The sequence below is a fragment of the Aedes aegypti genome, chromosome 1, assembly GCF_002204515.2.
Source record: "Aedes aegypti strain LVP_AGWG chromosome 1, AaegL5.0 Primary Assembly, whole genome shotgun sequence".
In the NCBI taxonomy this organism is placed as follows: domain Eukaryota; kingdom Metazoa; phylum Arthropoda; class Insecta; order Diptera; family Culicidae; genus Aedes; species Aedes aegypti.
The window spans coordinates 145,771,748-145,789,369 of NC_035107.1; the positions used below are offsets into that span (position 1 = coordinate 145,771,748).

Below are 17,622 nucleotides of genomic sequence, written 5' to 3' on the forward strand. Positions count from 1 at the left end.
TTTAGGGGGTGAACCCAAACTTTTGCACGGGAGTGTACGAATGCGAAAATGGCAACTTTGGCAAAGAAAGCTCTCAGTTAATAATTGAGGAAGTGCTCATAAGAACACTAAATTGAGAAGCAGACTCTTCCCAGTGAGTAATGCCAAGAAGAAGAAGAAGAAGAATGAGCTTATTGAAGAAATACGTGTTACTTACTCGTAGTCACCCGGATTGAATAGATCAATATCACAAGTATTCCGGATGCTTTCCAGTTTGGTCAACATGTGGAGCACCGAAGTCACAGTCTTGACAATATCATTATCGCCGGCAATGCGTTTCCTTAACTTAATTATCACAGCGAAGCACGATGGCAGTATTTTCTTAGCACCTATCCAGAATTTCCGCAGATCATCGCTGTCCACAGCGTTACTGCTTATGTACGCGTAGATTTTATTCATCAGGCCTTCAAACAAACTGAACGCAATAGGATAGCTTGTATGAACCGCGGAGTAAGCGTTCCAGTAGATGAGCGCTTTTTCGCAGTCACTCAGGTCGGCACAGATGGCATGTTGCTTGAGAATTGCCTCTCCGGGGCTGGTGAACTTTCCCGACCACCAGTAACGGGCTACACTGGAGCTGTTCAGCTCGTACTCCAGGAACATCTTTGTGAGCATTTCATGGTCTCTTTTGGCCTTTTCCTTGTTCTGACCGGAACTAAAGTGAAACTTCAGCTTTACCGTTCCCTGTGGATCGGTCCGCTTATTCTTGCTCAAAGTGTACCACGAGACTAAACCAGAAGATGTGATGCCCTGGAACCATATCATAGATATTTATTACTTTATAGATTATTTGATTACTTTTGGTGTAACATTATTACCTCAATACCAATGCTTGTCCTTCCTATCAACTTCTGGTACGAAGTCTTAGGCCTTACACAACTGTACGCATACTTTTTACACAATTTGATTGTCTTCTGCACCTTGCTGATATTAGAGTCCCAATGGTACACTTCCACAATCAAATTTTCATTGCTGTTCTCCGCAGCTGGTCTGAAAGCAAATAAAACGAACCTTTTTAACCAAACCCTAACAGTTCTAACGGATGATATTACTCACATTGAAAAGCATTGCTTCCAAACCGGATGATTCGTAGTCTTACAGATGGTACTCTTCTCTTTGCTGGTTAAGTCCGTTTGCAGGTACATGATCACAAATGGGTTGAGCGCTCCCTGGACACTGGGGCGTTCGTTCAGTTTGGCCTCGACCAACTCTACCCTCAGGTACGCCTCGGACATCGGTTTGTACCGTGCCCGTTTGAGTATCTCTTCGTGGGTCTTGTCGTTCAGCTTGAACACTTCCTGAGCGTACGCGAAGAGAGTCTTTTCTGTTACTTCCTGTACGTTGAAGTTGCCGTTTATGATTTCCAGTAGAACCTTTTCGTAGAGGTCATCGAGCTGTTGAAGAAGAGCAGAAACATCGTGGTTATTAATTATCTTGAAGGAATGTCATATGCCTACGAGCATAGAAGAGGTAAAAACATAATTGAAATTATGTTCATCAATTTTCATTCGAACGAATATGACTTTAAAAAGGCCCTAGCGGAATCTGTGGCAGATGCTCATAAATATTTACATCAGGTGATACCAAGTTTATCGTTCATTTTTAGCCATATTCTTCTGAATTCACGAAGATTGAGTTGTTGTATTGTGTGGTGTAGACAGAAAACGCAAATGATCTCAAAGATGCTCTGGACGACTTTTGCCAGGTCTCCAGGAGACGCCATATCAGTTGATACCGTGTTTATTCTTCATTTATTCAAAAATTGAGACGTCGAACAATTTGTTTTGGGCAAAAAATGTTAATGATCTCAGAGAGGCCTTGACGGAACCGACAACAGTATTCCAGAATGGTCTATTTATTCAAATTATTTGCGGTATTAATTTGTGTTGAAGTAGGCACATGTGCAAGTGCGATATTCAAGCATACCATGAAATAATTAGTGTATAAGTTAATTTGAAATATAGGCCTCTGCACTGTTTAAATTTTGTATGAGATTTAGACGTTTACTGCCCTTGTTGTTTACAAATTTCGTGAAAGAGTGAAAGAGAGGCAATGATTTTTGTGCAGAGACCTATAGTCAGTTAGCGTTTGAGCATCAACCAAGCCGGTTGTACTTTCATTTAACTCCAAGAGGTTCGCGCTTGGGTATCCATTGCCGTAGTAACCGATCAACAAAGTGAAAATTTTTCTGAATCTGTAGCCGAAATGGATAAAATTCAAGTCCCGAAGCACAATGGATCGAACTATAGCAGCTGGAAGTTCAGCACTGTAGTAGGCTTTGGTGCATAGTTCTAGAGCTAAGTAGGTATTGACTTAGACAGCGACAAATAAGACCATTCTGAAATAAAACGTTGAAATGATAACATCGCCTTTTATTCTTACAAGCACCGAGGCAGCTGATCCGGGAAGACCTCTGGAAATGTATCACCAAGCCCCGACCGGAAGAAGTAGCTACGACGGAAAACGCTCCGGGGAATGCTACTGCTGTCGAAGCTTGTGATTCCGGAGATCAACGTGCTCGTACGACAATCGGTCTCTTGATGGAGAGCAAACAGTATGGCCTCATCAAGCAGACGAAAAAGGCAGGTGAAGCAAGGGATCGATTGCAGGATCATTTCTAGAAGCCGACGCTGACATCCGAGGTATCGTATCTGCGGAATTTGAATGCCAAACGGTACTGTGAAGACGATGACATGGAGAAGCACGTGAACGAAATGGAGGAAGTTTTTGAACATCTTTCCGTGGCAGGACTGGCAGCTGCAGGTTGCGCTGGTGTTTAGTAGTCTTCCGAAAACGTTCAACACCCTGACGATCGCGTTGGAGAGCCGAGCGGACAACGAGCTGACGCTGGACCTCGTGAAAACCAAACTGATAGACGAAGTGGCGAAGCAGGGTAGTTTTGGTGAATACGTTATGAAGGCTGGATCTGGTAAGAAGGGGACGGGAATGTCGGCAACAAGCCAGTGATCAAGATTCGGAAACGAAAAGCGACCAGAAACACCGGAAAAATCGATAAAAAGCGAGGACGGTTTGTGATACGACGAATGCTAGTTGCGCTTTCACCGTGAAGGGGACTGAAAGAATCGGAACGTGGACTCAGGAGTGACATCTTTCTCAACCTGGATGAAGCCACGCACGAAAAAGTTGCTCTGGCCGACGGGACGATGACAGCTGCGAAAGGTAAAAGGTACGTGCGAAGTAGATTGCTGCGATCTCGAAGGTAATAAACGATCAATTACGCTTTCGGATACTTTGTTCGTGCCGGGTTTTTAATCGAATTTAATTTCGGTTCGCAAGCTAAGGGCGGAGGTGGTTTTCGACACCGACACTGTCGCATCATGAAGGGTGAGCAGGTGGCAGCGGTGACGGTTGTGTCCGATGGATTGTACTGCATCAAGAATGCCCACAACGCCAGGTCAACGAGAAGATGCACACGCGAAACTGTCAGCATGTGTGGCACAGGAAGCTTGGTCACCGGGATAACGACGCCGTCCAAGAGCTAGCGACCGGTGAGACACTTGAAGATAGTGGTATTCGGTCCACTTGCTAGTGTTGCCAAGACGCGAAATTTCCAAGACTTACGTTTCCGAAGCAGAGCATGAATCGATCGAAACAACCGTTGGATCTGCTCCATGTGGATGTGTGCGGTCCGATGAAGAATGTCACCCAAGGAGGATGTCGGAACTATCTCACAGTCACCGACGATTATTCCCGTTACAAAACCGTGTTTTTTCATGTGGCATAAATCAGACGTTGAAGAGAAGCTGAAACATTTTGTGATGGAGGTGAAGACCACGTTCGGCAGGCCGCCGAAGGTCATCCGCTCCGACAATGGTGGTGAGTAAGAACAAGTCGCTGGAGACGTTCTCAACCTTCCAGTCGTCGCGTGGTTTGCCATCGCCAGAACCCCCGCGCTGCTGTTGTGAATAGCGAGGTTTTTTCAGCAGTGTTGTACAAAATACAACAGCGCAACAACTGAAGTGTTAAAGAAGGAAGGCATCAGACAGCAATTCACTACACCACACACCCCTCAGCAAAATTAAATCGCAGAACGCAAAAAGCGCACGCTGAAAGAAATGACGCGGTACATGCTTCTGGATGCAGGATTACCGACGAAGTACTGAGTGGAGGCTGCGAACACCATACGAAGCATGATGGGGAGAAAAGCCAGATATGAGCCACGTACAGCCGTTTGGTATTGATGCATATGTGTGGATTCCGAACCAAAACCGTAAGAAGTTGGATCCAGCGATGAAGATAACTTTTGTCGGTTATTCCATACAGCAAAATGCATATCGTGTCTTGGATAGGATCTCTGGGTGTGTTATCATCGAGATGCTCGTTTCTTGCCGATGAAAAAGACATAGGAAGTATCATCGAATATCACTTCCCTTCGACCGACAATTCCAAATCTAATTCCTTTCCTACCGTTGTTGTTGTTGTTTGTTTCGGAGGGATCTTAACCCGAAGGTCATTCGTCATTCGGAGGTGCTTGCGTCGGAACGACGATCGAACCACGAAGAAGGCAGAGATCGAAATGATACGTCGATCAAGTCACATGAAAACATTACACTCACCGAGGCCGATGAACGTCCCCTCAACGCATCGAGAGGACCTTTGTCAACGAGTACGCCGATTCGTGTGTCAAGCTGTGCAAATAAAGGAGTACCACCGTTTCGTTTCCGAGAATCTATGATGAAGCCGAGGACGTTAGCAGAAGCTTTACCGAGCGCAGATCGGGAACAATGGGAGGCCGTGATGGATGAGGTGTATGTAGCACAGCAAGAAAACTCCACCTGGGATATGGTCCGTCCTCCCGCTAACTGCAAACCAATAGGCTGCCGATGGGTGTTCCAGAAGAAGTTCGACTAGCACGGATACAAGGCTCGATTAGTTGCCCAGGGATGTAGCCAAAAATATGGAACCGACTACGACGAGGTCTAAGCACCGGTTGCCAAACACACCACGTTGCGGGCACTTTCGACGGCTGCAGCGCGCCAGAAGATGCAGTTGAAGCATGTCGACATCAAGACGACATTTTTTAATGGAAAGCATTCGAAGACCATTTACATGCGTCAACCGCCCGGATATGAATCGGGAAATCCCGACGATGTATGCCATTTTATTAGGAGCTTGTATGGCTTGAAGCAAGCTGGAAATGTCTTGAACTGGGCTATCACCGACGTTTCCAAGGAGTTAGTATATGAAGCCACGGAAGCCGACAACTGTCTTTTCATGAAGGCCGACGGATCATCGTTCATCCTACTCTACGTGGATAACATGCTGATCGTCACCAAGAACGACAGGGATTATGAGCGAGTACAGAAGCATCTGGAGAGCCTGGTGGGAGCTTTACTCTACGTTGCCGTTTGTACGCGGCCTGATCTGGAAATAACGGCGTCTATTCTTGGGCGTAAAGTCAGCAAACCGACGAAAAGCGATTGGATGGAAGCAAAGCGAGCGTTGCGATATTTGAAGGGTACTGCAAAACAGAAGTTGAAGTTAGGAGGAAGCGGCAATCTCGATGGGTATGCGGACGACCGTACCGACCGGAAGTCCAATTCCGGATTTTTGTTCAAGCTTGGAGAAGGAACCATTAGTTGGACAGCACGAGAGCAGGAGTGTGTGACTTTGTCTTCCACCGAAGCGGAATATGTCGCACTCGCCGAAGCCAGCAAGGAGTTATTGTGGTTGCTAAAGCTGATGCGAGGACTTGGCTTGGACATTCAACACCCAGTGACGATCCACGAGGACAACCAAAGCTGCATCAGTATGCTGAGCGCCGAAGGTGGGTCGCATCCAGACCGACAAAGCTCATCGATACCAGGTTTAACATTGGCCGGGATTTGGCCTCGTCTGGGATCGCCAAAGTGAAGAATTGTCCGTCTAAGGATATGTTGGTGGACGTGCTAACAATACCCTTGAGCCGGATCAAACTGAGGAAGATGAGAGAGAAGATCGGCCTGCAGAAAATCGTCCTTGAGGAGAAGTGTTAAAGTAGGCGCATGTGCAAGTGTGATATCCAAGCATGCCATGAAATAATTAGTGTATGAGTTAATTTTAAATATAGTCAGTTATGGTTAGACCATCAACCAAGCCGGCTGTACTTTCATTTAACACCAAGAATTTGCACATAAGTTGAATTAGTAGACCGGTCTGGAATAAGTCATTTACATGCTTTTTACATAAAAATACTGTTATAATTGTAATAGAGCAAATCATAATCACATTCCTCATATTTGGCACTGTCGTGACCCCTGTATAATCTCGAATATCTCCGGCATGATCCCAAATTTTGCATTGTCCATAAATGGCAAATAACTTCAACCATTTAAAAGTCAAATGAGAGTTATTTCAATGAAGTTGAACGAAAACTTATGAAAGTGCAGCTATTTGAAAATGCCTTGTCGATAATCGGGAACTTAAAGGTTAATGGTCAAAGTTCTACCGCAGGCTTCGAAATAATTCCATCATTGAAGCAAACAGTTCAATCATAGTATGCTTGAAAGAGAAAACGCTATGAAAAATAGCAACAAACAACGATCATCAAGACGGTATCCAAGGTATCATTGAAGCCTACTGATGATTCACCAGTGCAAATCAGTGATGTGACAGCTGCGGTAGCTTTTCGTTGCACCGTAAAACGGAAAGTTTTCCCTAAAATTGCAATATACGAAATGAACTTTAGTCATTTCATTGAACTGCTATGTCCCAATGGCACAAAATGTTTGACACTTGGCAAAAAGATGCACTAATATACAAAGCACATTGTTACCGGTAGCTCCAATAAAGACTCCTGCATGCCTAAATAATTTTTTTTAACCCGTTTAGGCTAGTTAAAAAAAAAACTTTTGAGAACATCGTACTTAGTGGTCGCGTCGATAAAATTAGTCTAATTATGAAGACGAACAAGCCACAGGCTCGATAATAAAGATAATAATAATAAGTCCAATGAAGAAAAACATTTTTTGAATTCCGAGCTACCTATACAATGTTATAAGAAACCCAATACAAATTGGAATGTTTCTTTCAATTTTCCTCATTTGCTCCACATGTGCGTCACCAGGAATGGCAATAAATCATCCAAGTCGGCGATGAACAGTTAATCTGCGCTTCCAAAGTGGCCATCTCTGTTTTCTTTTAGCGTGACATGCTTTGTTCAAGTGCCTCCCCCCAGCCGATGATGACGGTCGAATAAAACTCATCCTCGTTCTGTAAAACACCACTTTCGCTCATCGTCGGCAGACCAAGTGGAAGCAAAGAAATGCAAATGAAACCGCTTGTCGATCGGAAATCCATCAATGCGAGAACTTATTTTTAACTACACTCATCATCATTGGGAGGCCTACACCATGGACGGTGCCAGGGTTTCCATCAGGGGGTGGGAGTGGATTGAGGGGGTTGTCACTATCATGACCATTTTCTAAAAGTATGTCTTGAGTATTACTGAAGATATCTAAAGAAAAAAAAACGAACTGTTAGAATTTTACAAGAAATAAAAATAAATCTAGTTTCTAGAGAGCTGTTTCTGACTAGCTTCGAGAGGAAATGCATACAAAAGTCCTTTAAATATATGTAGAAGAATTCTGGGAGTTTCTATATAAGGGAGGGGGGCCTCTAGCTACGCCCATGGCCTGCACTACACGCAATGAACCATTTGTTGCGCCGCGGGCCGTTCGTGGCTATAAATATTGTTACACAACTCTTGGGCGATCGGCTTGGGATAGGTTCTAATCAGGGTTGATGCATTCGGTGCAATTTATTTGAAACAAAGGAAATCTTTTATCTACATAAGAACGGGCAGCTGCATACTTACTGCGTCTTCATCGTACAGTGCATCGATAGAAGAATTTCCGGGCGAAACGTTTAGTGTTCCTTCGCTGGTGACTGCCGCAGATGGATTGATTTGTGGTTTTGTGCTGTTCGCTATCAGCTCCTGAGTTCCACCCGTCTCATCCTGCAGCGAAACATCGATCTTCGACTGGAGCAGAAAATGGGTGGACCGCTGTTTGAAGAGCGTTCCAAACTTTTCGAAGAAGGTTTCCCTTTCCAAGGTCCTAGAAGAGGAAGGAAAATTTATTGGTTTAGCTTATGTTTGGAAATTTTCAGTGCGTTCCAGTAAATCATTATGTGTAAATTCCCATAAATTTTCTGATTAAATTTATTGGCTTTACAGTCTGTGGCAAGCCATCGATGGCAATACAAATCATTCTGCTTGATAGATACAGGCGTGTTTATATTGCGTGATATATTAATAGCACGGCAAAACACTTTTTAAAAGCACTAAAATACTGCTATCAATCCAATTTCATAAACCGTCTACTTTTTGAAATATTGTCTGTTGAAAATGCAGAATTTGACATTTCAGAGAACTTGCATGCAAGTTTAATAGTTTGTATAGCGATTTATTTACTTAATTTGCCAAAGTATTCAAATCTCATGTGTTCAATATTTATCAAAAAAGTTCATAATTTGGAAAAGTTTTGTTATTTTGACATACTAGAGAAACGAAGAATTTCTTATAGAGACTAAAATTTAAATCAAATATTAGCCTTAATTAAAGTTATGTTTTGTATGCATGGTGGATTAGATCACTAAAATGTTTGATAAATCATGCTTTTCATGAAAATATCAATAAAACTAGTGTGAAGTGCTGGAACACATTTAAAACGGCATCAGATTAGTATTTATTTATTTGGTTTTACATCAATTAGCTTGATAAAACCTCGCCTACAATATTTCGACATTTCACTCGATTCACGGCCGCTTCTCTCCATCCTCGACTGCGACCCACGCTCTCCAGGTCCTGGTGCACCTGGTCAATCCACCTAGCTCGCTGCGCACCACGCCTTCTTGTTCCGACCGGATTCGTGACGAACACCATTTTAACTAGGTTGTTGTCCGGCATTCTTGCAACATGCTCTGTCCAGCGTGTCCTTCCAGCTTGAGCCACCTTCAGGATACTGGGTTCGCCATAGAGTTGGGCGAGCTCGCGGTTCATTGTTTGCCACCATACGTCGTTCTCCTGCACGCCGCCAAAGATCATCCTTAGCACTCGGCGTTCGAAAACCACAAGAGCTTGCAAGCAGGGACGAAAAAAATCATGCTCACTATACTCAATTCACCGACATTTATGCCACCATCAAAGTAACCGCACCACCACCAATATGATTGCACCAATGAAGATGGCACAAAAGTAGATGAAAAAACAAACAACGATGCCCGTACGTCGCTGGTGTTTTTGATCATCAGAAGCAGAAGAGTATCAGTTTTAGAAAATTGATTATCATTGAGGTTCATACTAATTAAAAAATATGCTGCTTTACGGGTAATGAACGATCCGATGCACGGAATCGATGATGTTGACGCGTCTTTACTGTGCTTTGTGCAAAAATTACAACTTCCCGAAGCGGAATGTAAAAAAGTCAAGCTGTCCAGAATGAATATCATTTTTTGCTTCCGATGATCATAAAGCGGTTGAGTATCAGCAGGGTAAAAGGAAACTGACAATCTTGCGGCAAGCGCTTTGCCAATCTTTGTTGTGTTGTCAAGGCGAGGATAAAAACAAATAAAAATCAACGAAGATTCTACCCAGCAAGTATCAATGTAGGCGAGGGTAGATTGAGTATTTTCGTCCCTGCTTGCAAGTCTTCCTCGAGCATAGTCCACGTCTCATGCCCGTAGAGGACTACCGGTCTTATAAGCGTTTTGTACATCATGCATTTGGTGCGAGAGTTAATCTTTCTTGACCGCAGTTTTTTGTGGAGCCCATAGTAGGCACGACTTCTACTAATGACACGTATTTCCCGACTAACATTGTTGTCAGCCGTCAGCAAGGATCCGAGGTAGATGAACTCGTCCACCACCTTAAAGGTATCCCCGGCTATCGTGACACTGCTTCTTAAGCGGGCCCTGTCGCGCTCAGTTCCGCCTACCAGCATGTTCCTTGTTTTCGACGCATTCACCATTAGCCCGCCTCTTGTTGCTTCGCGTTTCAGGCGGGTGAACGATTCTGCTACCGTTTCAAATTTTCACCCAATAACATCCATGTTGTCCGCGAAGCAAACAAATTGTCCTGATCTCACGAAAATCGTGCCTCGACTGTTAAGTCCGGCTCTCCGCATGACACCTTCAAGCACAATATTGAACAACAGGCACGAAAGTCCATCACCTTGTCGTAGTCCCGGCCGAGACTCGAACGAACTGGAATGTTCGTCCGAGATCTTCATGCAGTTTTGAACACCGTTCATCGTTGCTCTAATCAATCTTATGAGCTTCCCGGGAAAGCCGTTCTTGTTCATGATCTTCCGTAGCGCTACACGGTCAATACTGTCGTATGCCACCTTGAAATCGATTAACAGATGGTGCGTAGGGACCTGATACTCACGTCATTTCTGGAGGATTTGTCGTACGGAAAAGTTCGTTGTCGATCGGCCGTCGATGCAACCTGCTTGATAACTTCCCACGAACTCGTTTGCTATAGGTGATAGACGACGGAAGAGAATCTGAGCACTTTTTAGGCGGCGTTTAGGATAGTGATTGCGCGTTAATTTTCACACTCCAGTTTATCGCCTTTTTTAAGATATGGCATATAAAGCTTTGCTTCCACTCCTCTGGTAGCTGTTCCGTTTCCCACATTCTGACTATCAGCCGATGCAGTCAAGCGGCCAACCTGTCCGGCCCCATCTTGATGAGTTCGGCTCCGATACTAACCTTGCCAGCGCGCAGTGGCCGCATTCCATACAAATGCTGGCCAGAAGTACAATTCTCACTAAAAACGTTCAAAATTTCTAATTATTTGACAAAACATGATTTTTAGAGGTAATTTGATAGAAATAGTCGCTGAAATAGAAAATCGATATTTCCGGTACATTTTACAGAATTAAGCCTGATTCGCTGCTGACAAGTAATTTCTTGGCCTACCTTGATGCATGGGAAATTCCTGCAAGGAATCGATCAAGGAAGCCCTTTTTTCTGATCGCAGTACGCAGTTGAAAAGAGATGTTAGTTCAAATGGGAGTCGGTTCTCCGACATTACCCGGAAAACCATTACCCGGAATGCAATTTACCGGAAGACCATTACCCGGAAAACCATTTACCGGAATGAACCATTTACCGGCAAACCATTACCCGGAAGGACCATTTACTGGAAATAATATATCTTCATTTCTCGACTTTTTTCATTAACATCCTATAAACCGTTTTATGGTCATTAATGTCAGTATGTTGACTTAAAAATATTTAAAATGACTACCAAGGATAAGGTTCTTATTTAAAAATGCACCAGAAAGGAGTCTAAGATATCTTTATACTTGATCATGTCAATATGCACCATCTTCATATATTTGCATTTCATAAATGATTCACCCTTCTTTTAAAAATAAGCTGTTCTTTCAACTTATCTTTTCAGCTTGTCTTGGCTGAACTGGCTTTATTTGGCTAAAACTATGTAACTTTACGTTTAATATTCGACCGTCGATGTCCAAATGTTAATATATAAGCAACGATTAGAATTTTTAATACTTTTCATCGAGTGTCAATTCGCCGAATGGCATTTCCGCAAACGTCATTCAACCGATTGTAAATCCCCGGTATATTTCTTTTTCTAGAATGACCCATTTCGGGTCATCTGATACAGGGACGAAAAAAATCATGCTCACTATACTCAATTCACTGAATTTATGCCACAATCAAAGTAACCGCACCACCACCAATATGATTGTACCAATGAAGATGGCACAAAAGTAGATGGGCAAAACAAACAACGATGCCCGTATGTCGTTGGTGTTTTTGATTATCAGAAGCAGAAGAGTATCAATTTTAGAAAATTGATTATCAATGAGGTTCAAATTATTTAAAAAATATGCTGCTATACGGGTAATGAAGGATCCGATGCACGGAATGGATTAAATTGACGCGTCTTTAGTGTGCCTCGTGCAAAAATTACAACTTCCCAAAGCGGAATGTAAAAAAGTCAAGCTGGTTAGAATGAATATCATTTTTTATTTCCGATTATCAAAAAGCGGTTGAGTAGCAGCAGGTTAAAAGGAAATTGACAATCTTGCGCAAGCGCTTTGCCAATCTGTGTTGTGTTGTCAAGGTGAGGATAAAAACAAATAAAAATCAACGAAGATTCTACCCAGCAAGTATCAATGTAGGCGAGGGTAGATTGAGTATTTTCATCCCTGATCTGATATTCACCCTTCTTTTTTTGGTTGGCGGTTCTTTCGAGTTCCACCGATCTCGGCATTTTTGGCAAAATGTGCTTAGTCGAAAATGACCAAATATCTTATTATTTTAATTGCTAATTGTTCTTTCTTGTTTATTACACTGGCTTGAATTCGGGGTACAGACATTCAGAGTTATAACATTCGGAGAAAAATAGCAATCAAATTCAAAGAAAAAGTAGATCTATTGAGGTTACAAAGATGGACGTTACAATGGCCAATACTGCCCATAACTGCATATTTGTCACATTCGACATTTTTGACGATTTCGAGGTAATACCGTGGAACATCATCAAATCACCAATACTTTCGACTAATTTGATAAAATCTGTGAGATTGTTCTAGAAAGATCGGAAAAAATACCAAGTTGTTTTGTCACATTGCTCAATATAACCGCATAACAGTCACAATGAGATTATACATAGGCCTCGTAATGTTGTGGCAAATAAATTTATATCAGAATTATTTTCTGACTATTCAACCAATATGTGAGATGAGCTGTACAAAATTTCAGCTTCATATAAGTATTTTTGAGTTCTCGGTATTTTTTTGAAATTTTAGTGCCTTCCCATACTGACGAGAAATCCACACTTGCTACTCTATTTACTCAGTGCCTACTTTTGTTGAATGTTACAAATATGCAGTTATGGGCAGAATAGTGTCCTTACTCTCAATCACCAAGGCACTCTTAGTTTTTGTCTTGCTTTTTAGCTTTCCCCAAACCTGGGAGGGAGAAACCAATACAAAATTTCTGTACGTCATAGTGAGCCGGGATGCCGCTGTCACGATCTGTCACTGTGAGCCCAGATCTCAAACATTGGACTAACATGGAAAAAGCGCGTAACTGATTAAAACACATTTTCGCATTTCATCAAAAGTGACAAAAATCGAATGAAAATCAATTCATGCATATCATGTAAGTAATGTCACGTGAACATCTTTCAATCTGATTCAATCAAATTTTGGTATCGTGATATTCGTTCATAATTTAAGGTGGCAAAGTGCGGCAAAGTGAAGTTATTCAGTAAGATCAAGCTGAGGTTGGTAGAATTGAATACCGCCGGTTCAAAATTATTTCTGGATGACAAATTTGACAACGTTTCAGAGCTAGAGTATTTAAATACTTGCCAAATTATGAACGAATGCAAAAATGGTCGGTTGACATAGGCTCTCAGCTATTAACTGTAGAAATGTTCCTAGATAGAACAGCTGAGAAGCAGGTTTTGTCCCAGTTGAGTCGTAACGCTAGCAAGTAGAACAACATATTTGGCCCATAGCTGTTTGGAGATGTCTTTTGAAATAGTGTTTATGGAAACCGAGGGAGTCGAGAATGTCCATGGTTAGCGTGACATAATTTGTGCTGTGCATCAATGAAAGATCGTCGAAAATGGAAGATTTGGCTTTCCGGGTAATGGTGCATTCCGGTAAATGGTACATCCCGGTAAATGGGTTTTCCGGGTAGTGGTACATTCCGGTGAATGGTCTTCCGGTAAATTGCATTCCGGGTAATGTTATTCCGGGTAATGGTATAGAATCATGGGAGTCGCTGTAGACAATTTCTGCAAGGAACCGGCGAGAAATTTCTTTAGCGATTCCTGTTCAGCAGCAAATCAGGCTTTGGATTGAAAAAGCATATTTTTTGAATTCAATAAATGTAATCCTCGAGGTGGTTTTTAAATCTATTGGGGAGCATATAATGGTAAAAAATGCGATATTTATAACAAGTACGATGGTCTAATGGGCTGATTCGTAGTGTAACTAAAAAATGTTTTTTCTTATTTTGGCGCAAAAAATCGCAAGTGAAGCCATTGTACATCGAATACCATGGAATATTTGCCACACATCTAGGGGTAAATGATCATTTTAGAGCGTTTCCCAGATATCTTGAACTACCTTTGAAAAAAATACTTATTTTTGAAGGAGCTCTATGTTATACACTTCTTGACATTCTCGAATGGTAAACATGTCAAATATGGTTCAAAATATCTTCAAATCAAAGCCTAAGGTATATTCTCTCGAATGAGACCAGTTGAGAAAGATTTTGTCATGATTTAGTACGGAAACTGCAATTTCTATAGAACAAACTTCACGAAATTTGAAAAATTCAAAAGGGTCGAGAAGGAATTTGCAAACTTCATTTTTTTACTTTTGGCCAGCCTTGGGCCACTGTGCAGCGGCCTTGTTGTTTTTGAGCTGTTAAATGGCATCCTAAACTTCCCCCATCGTGGGAGCTTCCACTGTCCGCTGTGCTGATGTAGCCATCGCCTTTGCTGTCCTGAACTTCTGTGCCTGTGTTCTCTGCGCCATTCAGGTGTTCATCGTATTGCTGCTTCCACCTTTCAATCACTTCGCGCCCATCCGTCAAGATGCTCCCATCCTTATACCGGCACATTTCAGCGCGCGGCACAAAGCCTTTGCGAAATGTGTTGAGCTTCTGATAGAACTTCCGTTTTTCTTGAGAACGGTACAGCAATTCCATCTTTGGGCATTCCATCTCTTCTAGGCGGCGTAATTTGCCCCGGAATAGGTGGGTTTGCTGCTTTCGTTTCCTTTTATATCGCTGCACATTTTGTCGCGTTCCTTGCTGTAGTATTGCAGCCCGCACTGCATTCTTTTGCTCCAAAACCTGCCTGCATTCTTTGTCGAACAAATCGTTATATGTGCCACGTGCCCGACGATGCTCTCGGCTGCGATATTGATGGCTGCTTTTATGGTGCTCCAGCAGTCTTCATGAGAGGCTTCGCCAAGTTCATCCTCTTCCGGCAACGCTACCTCGAAATGTTGCGCGCATGCGACGACGACGTTCGGTTGGGTCAGTCGCGCTAGATCATACCGAGGCGGGCGTTGATACAGTACATTGTTGATGACGGATAGTTTTTGGCACAGTTTCACCATCACTAGTGGTCAGAGTCAATGTTAACGCCACAATAGGTTCTGACGTCGGTTATATCGGAGAAGTGCCATCCATCGTTCAAAACGTGGTCGATTTGTGATTCCGTCTGCTGTGGTGATCTCTTGGTGTACCGATACGGTAGACTATGCAGAAAGTAGGTGCTACGAATGTTCTTGGAGGCGGCAAAATTTATCAGTCGTAGGCCGTTCTCGTTCGTCAGCTGGTGAGCGCTGAACTTTCCAATCGTCGATCTGAATTCCTTCTCTTGGCCATTCTGAACGTTCAAATCACCTATGATGATCTTGACGTCGTGGCTTGGGCAGTGGTCGTACTCGCATTCGAGCTGCGCGTCATCATCAGTGCTTCCAGAGTGAGAACTATGCACGTTTATGATCTTAAAGTTGAAGAGCCGGCCTTTGATCCTCAACTTGCACATTCTTCGTTGATCGGCCACCACCCGATCACACGCCTTTGCATATCACCCATCACTATAAAAGCTGTTCCCAGCTCACGTGTGTTGCCGCAGCTCTGGTAGATGGTATGATTACCTCTAAACGTTCGCACCTTTCCAGCACACCTCCTGCAGCGCTACGATGTTAAAACTGCGGATCTTCAGTACATTAGAGAGTATGCGTGTGCTTCCGATGAAGTAGAGACTTGCAGTTCCACGTACCGAGTTGCCAATCGCTTGTCCATTTCCGTCGCTGTGGCCTTTGCCGATTGATCTGGTCCGTATTCTCTCGTTGACGTTTCTGTGCTGGTGTATTTTTACGGTTGGCTTGCAGGGCCTGACACCAACCCCCTAGGTTTCCGGAGAATCATTTCCCCTAAATGTTCGGAGGGCCATAGTGCGCAGTTTAGCTTAGAGTCCTTCTCTGGCACTCGGACGATGATCGGCCGCCCTTGACATGGGTAGCAGACGCTGTTGCTGTTGTGAGCAACTCCTAACATGGAGTGCAGACGCTCCAGGTTTGCAGAAGCAAAAGCAAAAGCAACCCCCCCCCTTCCCTGTCAGCATACGTCAAAAGCTCCCAACGGGGTGGGTTACCCGATCTTCTCTGAGGTTACTCGTACCCCGGCCAGTACCACGAGGAGGTAGGGATAGGAGTTGCTGGGCAAGAGGCTAAGGACCACACAAAGAGCTCTACTTATAGGGTACCAATATGGTACGCTATGCCAAGCCATTTACCGTGCCCTCCACAAGAAATAAAGATAATGAAAAAAAAATTGTTGGTCCATTTCTGGGAGAAGAACGTAGGGAGATCGTGAAAATTCGGTCCTGTTCAAAAGAGAACAGTAGGAATACACGTAGCATCCGGTCTGCTTCTTTATGAAATAATGTAAGGAAGGGCATAGTGAACATACTAATTTTAAACGAAAAAAATGGAAATCTTGGTCAAATAAAAAAAAAATAAAAGTAGAGCGATTGTGAACATTTTGTTCATATCTAGAATTATATGAAAGGAAAATATATATTTATATCATGCAAAAAATTGCTAATGGTCATTCAGTAGATAGCAAAGAGAACATATTACGGTCTACTTCTCCGTGAAATGAAGAGGATCAATTCGATAGCGCACCATATGTAGAGCAGCAAACTTGACAGCAAATCAAATTGTTACGTTTTATTTACAGTTGTTTATGATTCTAGAAATTAAGAAAAGTTTCATTTTTAAAAAGAAATGAGGCTTGATGCACAAGTTTCAACCATATAAGGTATTCATAAATTCAGTGAATGTATCATACTTGCTTCAAAAGGAAAATTCAAACATATTAATTTTACTTTCTACTACTTTTACTGCTCAGATTTTAATTTCTTTAAATATATTTTACTTTTACATGCAAATCTCATGTTTTTCAAACAAGTAAGGCATTTAACATTTCGGGAGTCAAAAAGATGTTAAGAGTATTTTGATTTGGATTTTAATTCGATCGATTTTTGTAACTTTTACCCCCTTAATAAATAATATTCGGAAATGTTGAGAAAACCTGTATACAGCCATTCCATGAAAAACCGATCTAGTAGGCCACCGAATTCCGTAAAAATTTGCTATTTTGTTCCTTATCCGCAATAAGGATATACGTGTTTTTGGATTTTTTTATTAGAGTGACCATTTCCGAAATAAGGTGACCAGAAAAATCGGGACTTTGCAAAATGTTTATTTAAAAAAAATCATAACCTTTGAACCGCTTGACCGATTTTCAATTTACTTGGACGAAATGAAAGCTAAAGATTTTGAATTTGCAAGAAAAATATGAAATTTCACAAAAATTGTTTTTCTACATGGAAAAAAGAATAAAAAATTCCCGTTTTTTTTTCGTGTTTTGAAGGCCTCGGGACCAAAGGGACTATTGCTGTTCTATTTTTTTAGTTTTTGATACATATTTTCTTAAAAATAAAAAATCAGTCATTTTTTTCGGCACACACTGTAGGTCTCAGCGCATTAGATTTTTTATTGAAAA

The 17,622-nt window shown here is 42.3% G+C and overlaps 1 protein-coding gene across 2 annotated transcripts in view; it reads right to left on the reverse strand.

The window, feature by feature from the left end:
- LOC5565258 (protein unc-13 homolog 4B) overlaps positions 1 to 17,622 on the reverse strand; it is a 57,211-nt gene that overhangs the window by 22,420 nt on the left and 17,169 nt on the right. For both annotated transcript variants that reach the window (XM_021849976.1, XM_021849980.1), the window contains exons 2-5: positions 7,856 to 8,096; positions 1,096 to 1,433; positions 858 to 1,029; positions 197 to 789 (exon numbers count right to left, since the gene is read on the reverse strand). In XM_021849976.1, coding sequence (XP_021705668.1) covers positions 197 to 789; positions 858 to 1,029; positions 1,096 to 1,433; positions 7,856 to 8,096 — 1,344 coding nt within the window. The remainder of the gene's footprint in view (positions 1 to 196; positions 790 to 857; positions 1,030 to 1,095; positions 1,434 to 7,855; positions 8,097 to 17,622) is intronic.